The 11144-nt window shown below is 38.4% G+C and overlaps 1 protein-coding gene across 1 annotated transcript in view; it reads left to right on the top strand.

Moving 5' to 3' along the window:
* Positions 1-852: 852 nt before the first annotated feature.
* Positions 853-11144, top strand: part of prkdc (protein kinase, DNA-activated, catalytic subunit) — an 80057-nt gene continuing 69765 nt past the window's right edge. The window contains exons 1-9 of the mRNA XM_062993526.1: positions 853-1018; positions 5793-5869; positions 5969-6073; positions 7257-7331; positions 7451-7559; positions 8802-8914; positions 9016-9115; positions 10885-10940; positions 11019-11049. Coding sequence (XP_062849596.1) covers positions 853-1018; positions 5793-5869; positions 5969-6073; positions 7257-7331; positions 7451-7559; positions 8802-8914; positions 9016-9115; positions 10885-10940; positions 11019-11049 — 832 coding nt within the window. The remainder of the gene's footprint in view (positions 1019-5792; positions 5870-5968; positions 6074-7256; positions 7332-7450; positions 7560-8801; positions 8915-9015; positions 9116-10884; positions 10941-11018; positions 11050-11144) is intronic.

Here is an 11144-nt window from a genome sequence, read left to right as displayed (position 1 = left end):
GGGGTTTCAATCTCAGTGATGCTATCAGCCGGTCAGGCATTTGTACAGACGTGATTGGCTAAAGTCTGAAAGGGGTAGTAGAATCAGCTTAGCCATTAGTAGGTGTACTTGTCAGTGTGCTTTCAGTACAGGTCCCAAGCCTGGATAGAAATAATAACTAATAACAATAACTGGTGTAAAAACTGAACAGTAGGAATACGTTTTTGTGATTAAGAGAGAATAGAACAGGTTAAAGAAAATTAGCATGTGCTGGCTCTGTGCTCATGGAGATAAAGAATCTATGATGGTGGGGGCAATATATGCTTGTAAATGGAAATGTATTACAGTACAGTATAGCTAATATTGAGTTTGTCAGTGAAATTTTATAAAACGAGACGAATTGGTGGAGTTTATTATTAACCCAAGTGATTACTACTCATGGCACAATGTATACAGTCGTGTCATTCTCAGTGCTAAAGTTTTCCATCATTCAAATTGATAGAACGCAAGCGTATACATACAACCTATCGCAGCAAGACCTGATTTTTAGTGGCGTGTCCTAAATGCAGTCTTGCTCCCTATTTCCTAGTACCTGCAAAATAATAATGCAGTTCTTAATATCCCCTACTCCACATTTGCATAGTAACTTACTGGTGTATATTGGAGGTGCAACACGTTTTGTTCTATGCTTTCAGACATTATTTATATTAACATTAAGACTCCATTAAAAGTGCACTACGTAGTACACGATGTGTTAATTTGGACATGCTACGAGCTCGCTTAACAGAGGAAGTGAGTTTTGAGTCACGTGGTATTGTGTTGCCGCTCTGCTTGCTTCAGTGCTCGTAGCAGGTTGTGTTTTGGGGATGAAACATGTCATCTCCAGAAAGCACTGCTGTTAGCGGGATTCAGGGCTCCCTGATCAAACTGCACAGCTTTCTTACAGACTCAGACACCAGAAACGCTGCTCTCATATGCCATGATATTATAGGAGACCTGGGTCAGGAATGTATGCTGACCAAGAGCGAGAATGAACTGGGTGAGTAAACTTAGCTATCAAACTTCATGTGGGCATCACTGGCTGGCTAAGTAATAAACTTGTATATTTAGGTCACAGTGTTCCGCACATTTTACTGATTCTTTATACTTCTGTCAAATACACATCCATGCAATGATGAAGGCAACTGTACAAATGGTCCTAATCACTGAGGTAATGGTTTACCTGCATTACTAAAACATTATCTGTTATCTTATCTTTGGACCTGTTTAAAAAAAATCTAGAGTATACTGGCTGACTTGTTGCCTGACAGACTAGGCGTTAACAGTGATCCGTCTTAACATAAACTCTCAGACACAGTTCAGTTAGGAAAATTATGAGGGATGTTAAACAGACCAAATGGACCACATGAAACACACTTCTTAATGCTTTTTTGAAGTGCTCGCCTCCACTGTCAAAATCTGTAATGTTCCATACAGTAGACCCTTGACTTGCGAATTTAATTGGTTCCAAGGGGCTGTTCTTAAGTCAAAATGTTTGTTAGTTAAACCTATTTTTCCCATAAGAAATAATGTAAATAGAATTAATCCGTGCCAGACCTCCCAAACCACCCCCTTACCTAACCTCTCTAATGTCTTAAGTGGTCTTTTTTGTTATAAAAAAAAGTTACAAGTATATTTTCCCTTAAATCTTAAATTATAGAATAGACATTACTGTAATAAACAACAATACACAGTAGTACTGTACATAAACACACATCACATTTCAGTACAGTACGTGTGCTTTACCATACACCATAATAATTTCCTTCTTTTTATATAAAATGTATCTACCAGAAACAACAATAACTTTCATATTTCTCTATTATTTCCTTCTTTATTTCAGTAGTGTTGTATTTTGTAGGTGTAATTGCACAAAAGAAAGAATACTTTACTCAGCTGAATTCCTTCTTCTCTCTCACTCACTGTCCCCTCTGTCTGATACACAGTGACAGCTACTGGCAGAAGTAATTATACAACACAACAAATAGTGATTTTTTTTTTCATTTTCTCACCACTTGAAATGTCACTTTGGGGACATTTTAATATTGAATTGTACAAAATATAAAGAAAACACCGGAAAAACACAGTCCGCTGTCTGAATATTTGCTCACAGTGTATATATACTTGTTGCCTGTCACAGTATATACAGTATATATATATGGTGTATATATACTTGTTGCCTGTCACAGTATATACAGTGTATCACAAAAGTGAGTACACCCCTCACATTTCTGCAGATATTTAAGTATATCTTTTCATGGGACAACACTGACAAAATGACACTTTGACACAATGAAAAGTAGTCTGTGTGCAGCTTATATAACAGTGTAAATTTATTCTTCCCTCAAAATAACTCAATATACAGCCATTAATGTCTAAACCACCGGCAACAAAAGTGAGTACACCCCTAAGAGACTACACCCCTAAATGTCCAAATTGAGCACTGCTTGTCATTTTCCCTCCAAAATGTCATGTGATTTGTTAGTGTTACTAGGTCTCAGGTGTGCATAGGGAGCAGGTGTGTTCAATTTAGTAGTACAGCTCTCACACTCTCTCATACTGGTCACTGAAAATTCCAACATGGCACCTCATGGCAAAGAACTCTCTGAGGATCTTAAAAGACGAATTGTTGCACTACATGAAGATGGCCAAGGCTACAAGAAGATTGCCAACACCCTGAAACTGAGCTGCAGCACAGTGGCCAAGATCATCCAGCGTTTTAAAAGAGCAGGGTCCACTCAGAACAGACCGTTGGTCGTCCAAAGAAGCTGAGTACACGTGCTCAGCGTCACATCCTGACAAACTGCTGTCTTTGAAAGATAGGCGCAGGAGTGCTGTCAGCATTGCTGCAGAGATTGAAAAGGTGGGGGGTCAGCCTGTCAGTGCTCAGACCATACGCCGCACACTACATCAAATTGGTCTGCATGGCTGTCACCCCAGAAGGAAGCCTCTTCTGAAGTCTCTACACAAGAAAGCCCGCAAACAGTTTGCTGAAGACATGTCAACAAAGGACATGGATTACTGGAACCATGTCCTATGGTCTGATGAGACCAAGATTAATTTGTTTGGTTCAGATGGTCTCAAGCATGTGTGGCGGCAATCAGGTGAGGAGTACAAAGATAAGTGTGTCATGCCTACAGTCAAGCATGGTGGTGGGAATGCCATGGTCTGGGGCTGCATGAGTGCAGCAGGTGTTGGGGAGTTACATTTCATTGAGGGACACATGAACTCCAATATGTACTGTGAAATACTGAAGCAGAGCATGATCCCCTCCCTCCGGAAACTGGGTCGCAGGGCAGTGTTCCAGCATGATAATGACCCCAAACACACCTCTAAGACGACCACTGCTTTATTGAAGAGGCTGAGGGTAAAGGTGATGGACTGGCCAAGCATGTCTCCAGACCTAAACCCAATAGAACATCTTTGGGGCATCCTCAAGCGGAAGGTGGAGGAGCGCAAAGTCTCGAATATCCGCCAGCTCCGTGATGTCGTCATGGAGGAGTGGAAAAGCATTCCAGTGGCAACCTGTGAAGCTCTGGTAAACTCCATGCCCAGGAGAGTTAAGGCAGTTCTGGGAAATAATGGTGGCCACACAAAATATTGACACTTCATGAACTTTCACTAAGGGGTGTACTCACTTTTGTTGCCGGTGGTTTAGACATTAATGGCTGTATATTGAGTTATTTTGAGGGAAGAATAAATTTACACTGTTATATAAGCTGCACACAGACTACTTTTCATTGTGTCAAAGTGTCATTTTGTCAGTGTTGTCCCATGAAAAGATATACTTAAATATCTGCAGAAATGTGAGGGGTGTACTCACTTTTGTGATACACTGTATATATATATATATTTATATATATATATATATATATATATATATATATATTCATATATATACATATATATGAGAGAGTGAGAGCGAGAGAGAGACGGTTGGAGTCAACTTGTTCGTGTTTCGCAAATTTCTGTTCGTAATCCGAAATTTATTCATACGTTAAGTTGAAAAAGATCGCTCGTAACCCGAAATGTTCGTATGGTAAACCATTTGTAACTCAAGGGTCTACTGTATGTCACATTGGGGTTTTTATGGTAAGTATATACCTCATTTGAAATAAAAAGAAAATCAGCTTCACTTTTTTGATTAATAGTAAAGATTTGGGGCGGCACGGTGGCTAAGTGGGTAGCACTGTCGCCCCACAGCAAGAAGGTCCTGGGTTCAATCCTGGGGCGGACCCGGTCCTTTCTGTGTGGCGTTTGCATGTTTTCTCCATGTCCTCGTGGGTTTCCTCGGGGTGCTCCGGTTTCCTCCCACAGTCCAAAGACATGCAAGTGAGGTGAATTGGAGACACTACATTGTCTAAGACTGTGTTTGATATAACTTTATGAACTGATGAATCTTGTGTAATGAGTAACTACCGTTCCTGTCCTGAATGTAACCAAAGTGTAAAACATGATGTTAAAATCCTAATAAACAAACAATAGTAAAGATTTGCCTTATTATTTGCATTTCCACAACACTGCTGGTTAAGTCAAACAAATAAAATGTTGTAGGGAAACAAAACTTGACAATTAAGCCCACGCCAAAAATTGTCAGCAAATACTTTGTAGTTTTGGTTTGATGGAAGTGTTTCACACAGCTTAACCACAACATCACCTCCCATGCCAAGTACGTTTTTTTGTGCCACCTTGATAGACTACAAAGTCACAGAGGATTCTGGAAGATGAGCAACAGTCCCAAATTTTCAATCCCCAAGGATGGGCCTTACCCTTCACATACTGGCTTATTTGGCTGTGTGCCCCCCATTTGTTTGTCAGAAAGAGTTGTGCTCCTCTGGGGTGATACCCAGCACTGTTTGTGAAACATATCAAATCAGATGAATCTCATATCCATCACATATCCCCTTTTTCTCTGTTTGACAAATCAGTGTTGTCAGTGAAATGAAAACGGTTGTGTGACATGTGTCAAGACTGTATGGGTTCACATATTCATGCCACAAGTAAATAAACTGACATTTAAATAGGATCAACATGTTTCTTTACTGTTAAGTATACCATCGCTGCTAAAACCAAGGTACAGTTGCAGTACTGAATTGCAAAAGTTTTTATAATAGTTTTATTGATTACATTTGTTTAATTATGCCTTAAAGAAAAAAACTGAAAGTATGTTGGTTCAAATGAATTGAATCAGTTAAATTAATTGAGCAGTTCATTAGCATTATTGTGACACACAGGTCACATGGTGTTTTCGCAGCTATTTTGAGGTTAAATTCCCAATGTAACAACAATCATTTTGTAATTTGTTTTACATTATTTAGTTACAGAACGGGGGTCAGAATGTGTGATAATGTAATATAGAACATGTTATTAAAGCATTAGAATTAAATGGGTTTAATGGGTTGAAACATGCCTTTAGAAACAAAAAACTCTTTTCAAATGAGCTGATTTTGTCTGATACACTTACCAAGCACACCACCATATTGTAAATGAGGTCACATAAACACAAATTCACAAACAGTCACCTGACTGCATCCAGGATGTTTAGTATACTGTATGTCACACTTCATAAGGACAAAGTGAAGGATAAAGCTGTATAAGGAACTTTTAAGACCTTTCAAAGTGTTGGTGACACATATGTCACTGTGTTTTTTTATGCGTTCTGTAAACTCTGCCACCAAATGCCTCCCCTGCTGCTGTTGTATTGCTTTATTAGTATTATATAAAAGATATATTACTGTAGTCTTAATCCTTGTTTTAATATTGTGGTTCAACAGTTTTTCAGACATCCTTGCTGTTTGCTAAAGAAGAGGGACTTCTCAGCTTTCTTCGGAAGTCCCTGAATAATGACCAGGTAGGAGCTCTCTAAGCTATTGATTTAGTCATTTTCATTTTAAGTCATGTTTTATTCTGTTTACGCAAATGTGGATTAATGTTATTACCTAATCTATAGCTCCAGGATACCCGGGTGGATATTCTCCATCTGCTGCATCAATTCCTGCAGAAAATGGCAGACAATGTAAAAGGATGGGAGAACAACTATGCAACTGAGATAAAGGTGTCTCTTATTTAATTGATCACATCTTTTATTATTTTAGACACAGTGCACAAATGTCCTTAACCCCTTTGCACATTTTACCCAAACGTTGGAGAAATTAGTCAGGTTTTTGTAATTAGAGGAACTGTTAGGTGGAAATCAATAACTAAAAATTACGAGACCCTCATAATTGATATTAAGAAAATTGTAAATGTTATAAATGTAATAATATACAATCACAATCTGTATTTTTAGAAGGTCTTGACTTTGATCATATTTAATATTAACAACTAAAAAGTCAAATAGATCAAACAAAGCTAAAAACAATGTTTATTTATTTATTCATTTTTGCTTGTGCACTCTTTAGGTTAGAAAATAAACTTATATTAATTATGGCAACACTATAATTATCTATTGCTAAAGGCAACCAAACACCAATAATTTCTTTCTGGACAAATAAAGTATCCATCCATCCATTTTACCATCCATCCATCCATCCAAGATTTGTCCTGAATTTTTAAAAGGTGATCTGTCAAATTTCTCAGTATTTTTCCCCTTAGTAGTCACCATAATCCTTACTGGACAAAATGTGTCTCTTTTTCCAAAGCACAGAGCAAACTGTACTCTAGAATTAAGGTGGTCAAAAGTCTAATAGGCCCAAATGCGAGTAGTCTCATATTTAATGCTGAATTTTATGCACCACTTTTCATGGATTATTTGTCTCATGCTAATCCTTTAGGAGGGAATTCATGATATGCATTATTGTGACATTTCTAACATAAACACTGGTACCTCAGTGGTAAAGAAATATAGTTAAAGTGAGTAGAAGGTCGCTGGATTAAGCCCCACCACTGCCAAGTTGCCACTGTGGGATTCTGAGCAAGGGCATTAACCCTCAATTGCTAGCATAGTTTTTAGTCACCATTGTAGGTTGTAATGTTGTAAATTGAAATAAAGCTATTGTAAATTGGTTATGTCATGTAGGATTTTCTTTCCTCAGGTGAATTACAATTAAAACACTATATTCTATATTTCTATATGTGATTTTATCATTTTGTTCCCATAAAATGCAATCTTAAATGATACTGAACATTTGTGGCTAGGAAGTTAAATCACTGGACTATCAATATGAAGGTTGAGGGTTTGAGCCCACCATGGCCATGTCTAGTAAAATTAAGTGCTGTTTTTTATTTCCCTTGAATAGGATGCTTGTCTTGTTGTCTACACGAAGGACAAATCTGCAAAATGTAGGGCTCCTGTTATCGAGTTGCTTATTAAGGTAAAGGCTCTTCACCCTTGAAAATTAGAAGACAATAGTCTGTTGATTTAAAAAATAAAATGTTTTTTTTATTACATCTAAACCACATTATGATTTGTCTGTCTCACAAATATATCTAGATACTTTATCTCACCAAGGACTCAAGTGTTGTCCAAGACTTTAAGATCAGGGATATTTTCAACAAGTTCTATGGGGAGTTATGTCAAAAAAGCAGGATTCCTGACACAGGCAAGTTATATTGTATCTGCACCTAAAATAATAGGCGTCTGCCATTGTTGCATGTAAGACATGATTAGACATGAGCTTCGATTGAAATTGCATACTTCCATACTGAACAGTATGCAAAAGCAGTATGCGAGAGCAGTTAGTATGTCCGAATACGTAGTTTACATTAAAAAGTACGCGAAAAGTACCCGGATGACCTACTGCTTTGGCAGCCATTTTTGAGTATGCAAACGATGCACGCTTACGGTCCGATAATCTATCCCATAATTCAACTGGAGCTGCAAAGGCGTTCGTTGCAAAGCAGAAAGATGGTGGAAAGCGGAGTAAGACAAACAATAGAATGTTATAATTAAGAACAACCCTGAATAACATTATGAGTAGCTTTGTGACCAAAGACAAAATAAATTTTGTCTGATTTTAAAATTTTTATAACTGTGGCGATGAGACACCATGCATCACGTGGCATTGGTAAGATGGTGGACGTATTATGTACGAGTTTGCGTGCATACTGCACACTTGCGTACTGAATGAACGTACTGCTTTACCGACCGAGCAGTGCGCACTGCCTCGAATCTAGTACGTACTGTTTAAGTATGCGATTTAAAAGGTCCTGGGTTCGTTCGGTGGGGCAGTCTGGGTCCTTTCTGTGTGGAGTTTGCATGTTCTCCCCGTGTCTGCATGGATTTACTCCGGGTGCTCCGGTTTCCTCCCAGAGTCCAAAGACACGTGCCCTGGTGGCGCAGCGGGATATTCCGCTAGCACACCAGCACTGAGTTTCTCAACTCCTCTGTTCGAAACTCGGTTTTGCCACCGGTCGGCTGGGTTCCATCTAGCTGGCATAATTGGCAGTGCCTGCAGCAGATACTAATTGGCCACCGTATCTGCAGGGTGGGGGCCGGACTATGTGTGGGTGGGTGATTCTTCATACGCTGTGTAAGGACCCTGATTGGTGGAAGAGACGCCTGTGCAGAATTCTTGGGCGAGAAGAGGAGGGCTGTGCACGTGTTGGAAGAGACGTGTACAGCGACGTGCTCTCCTTGGATGCAATCAGGTATCTGTCAGCAGCAAAATACAAAATTGAGTTCGCTAAACTGGGAGAAAATGCATTAAAAAAAATCCTAACAAGTATGCGATTTCAGATGCAGCCATGATGTTTAGTAAAAAAAAACACCATAGCAACCACATATTTAGATACATAGCACTACAAACCAATCTGCCATGATGTATTTTGTTTTTTCCTTACAGTTCTTGGTAATATTTATGAGCTGCTTGGAGTGTTGGGTGAGGTGCATCCCAGCGAGATGGTCAACAATTCAGATAAACTCTATAAGGCATACCTGGGAGAGCTTAAAGTACAGGTAAAAAACCCTAATATTGAACAGATCATGCCTGACTAATCTAACCAAGACTCAGTATAGGCCGAAAGTTTAGGTTTTTTATTTGTGCTGATCTTTTTTAGATGACCTCTGCTACGAAGGAGCCAAAACTTCCTGTTGTTGCTGGTTGTCTGAGAGGGGTCACAGCGCTGATGGTAAACTTTACCAAATCAATGGAGGAAGGTGTGTATGTATGTATGTATGTATGTATGTATGTATGTATGTATGTATGTATGTATGTGTATATAGTGTGTAGTGTTGTTTCAAGACAAGAAAAAACAGGCTGTGCCTGTATGTCACTTGGTTAATAAAATGCCTCCTTTTAATTGTTTGCATTTTGTAAATACAAACAAATCTGGATTTCTGCAAAATACTCCAAAAGTTGGAACAGAGGCAAAGTGTTGGAGTTTTGCAAGTTGAATTTTTGCCCATTCTTGCTTGCTAACAGACGTCAGCTGCTCAACAGTCTGTGGTCACAGTTGTCTCATTCTCCTATTTATGATGTGCTGTACATGTTTAATAGAAGACAGATCCTGGCAGCAGGCACATGCACTCTGTCTATAAAACCACACTGTTGTAGCGAATACCAAATGAGGTCTGACGTGGTCTTGCTGATATAATCATGGACTTCTCAGGAAATTACATCACATTAATGGCAGCATGTCTCTCTGAAATACCAATAAACACTGCTGTGTCAGTGGTACCTTCATACGCATGCAAGTCACCCATGCCAGGGGCACTAATGCACCCTTATGCCATGACTGTACGAGACTTTTGCACTTTTTGCTGATCACAGTCTAAATGGTTATTTTAATCTTTTGAATGGATAATCTGTTTTTCCCAAAACAAATTGAACTGTATACTTTTCAGACCACAGTATCAATTTCCTCTGTTTTTCTGTCTATCTGAAATGAGCTTGGTCCAATAGATCTTGGTGGTTTTCTGCATATAATTGATGTACAGCATTCTCTTTGCATAATAGACTTTCAGGTTGCATTTCTCGATGTAGAGGCTGTGTAAAGTGACTACGATTTTCCATATTTATCACAGTAGCATAACAGTCTCTCATGAAATGATGCCTGAGGACACAAAGAATGCACACATTTAACAGTCCTTTCCTGCCCCACATTTAACTGTATTTATAAAGACGTCAATTATTTGCAATTTTGTATTGAGAAATGTTCTTTTTGAATTGATTAACAATTCTCTTCTGAAATTTGGACCAACGTAGTGAGTCTTTGCTTGCAAAGACTGAGACTGAGATGGATCCTCCTTTTATACCCTCACCTGTTACCAATTCCCCTGTTTATTGTAGAATGTTTCAACACAGTGTAACTTGAATATTATTTAAACTATACACTGTTATTTTGCATCTGTCACAACCTTTTTGAGTGTGTTACAGGGATCAAAAACAATATTTGTTTGAATTTACAAAATATGATCTGGTTTGTCAGGAGCCAAAACATTAGTAAGTGTACGTTTGCCAGTTAAATAATGATTGAAGAGAATGAACAAATCATGGATTCTAGTTTTTATTGCATATTACAAAATCTCCAAACTGTCCAAACCAAGATGTGTGGTTTGTATAACAATAAATGAGTGGTTTACCTCTTATCTTTCAATTTTGCAAAGACTTCCTGCACGTTATGTATATGGACTGCCATCAAGCCCATGTTTGGATAGGCTGTGTCTGTGTGATTATGCAGTGATGACGTCCTTTCCAAAATCAGCCTAGGATTGAGTAATTGGACTAAGTGTGAAAACAAATGATGAAAATCGTTAACACAAACTACTTTTTAAGGTCAAAGCATTGGGTAACATTTGCATTGACATTCTGGAAAAATCGTATCATGCCTTGTTAGGCACCCAATTTTGTTGTCATGATTCAAAATTGCCATCACTTGTAACCACTAGTGTCCAGTCCTATCTAACATCTTTTATGTTAAAAACAGACCCTGCTACCTCGAAAGAAATCTTTGATTATGCACTGAAGGCTATTTCCCCACAGGTGAGTCTGTAGATTTTTTCTTATGTATTTTTTTTCCTTACCTTTTTAACTATTCATTCACATCTATTATTCTTCTAGGCTGAAATGAAGCGCTATGCAGTCCCATTTGGTAAGAAGCTGTAGGTTAAAACCCAATTTGTGTATACATATAAGTGCATGTGTTTAAAAGCCTTCTTTACCTGTATGTATGTATGCTTCCTGGCA

This window comes from Trichomycterus rosablanca, chromosome 4, assembly GCF_030014385.1.
Source record: "Trichomycterus rosablanca isolate fTriRos1 chromosome 4, fTriRos1.hap1, whole genome shotgun sequence".
NCBI lineage: Eukaryota > Metazoa > Chordata > Actinopteri > Siluriformes > Trichomycteridae > Trichomycterus > Trichomycterus rosablanca.
This window is presented reverse-complemented; position numbering and strand designations above follow the sequence as displayed.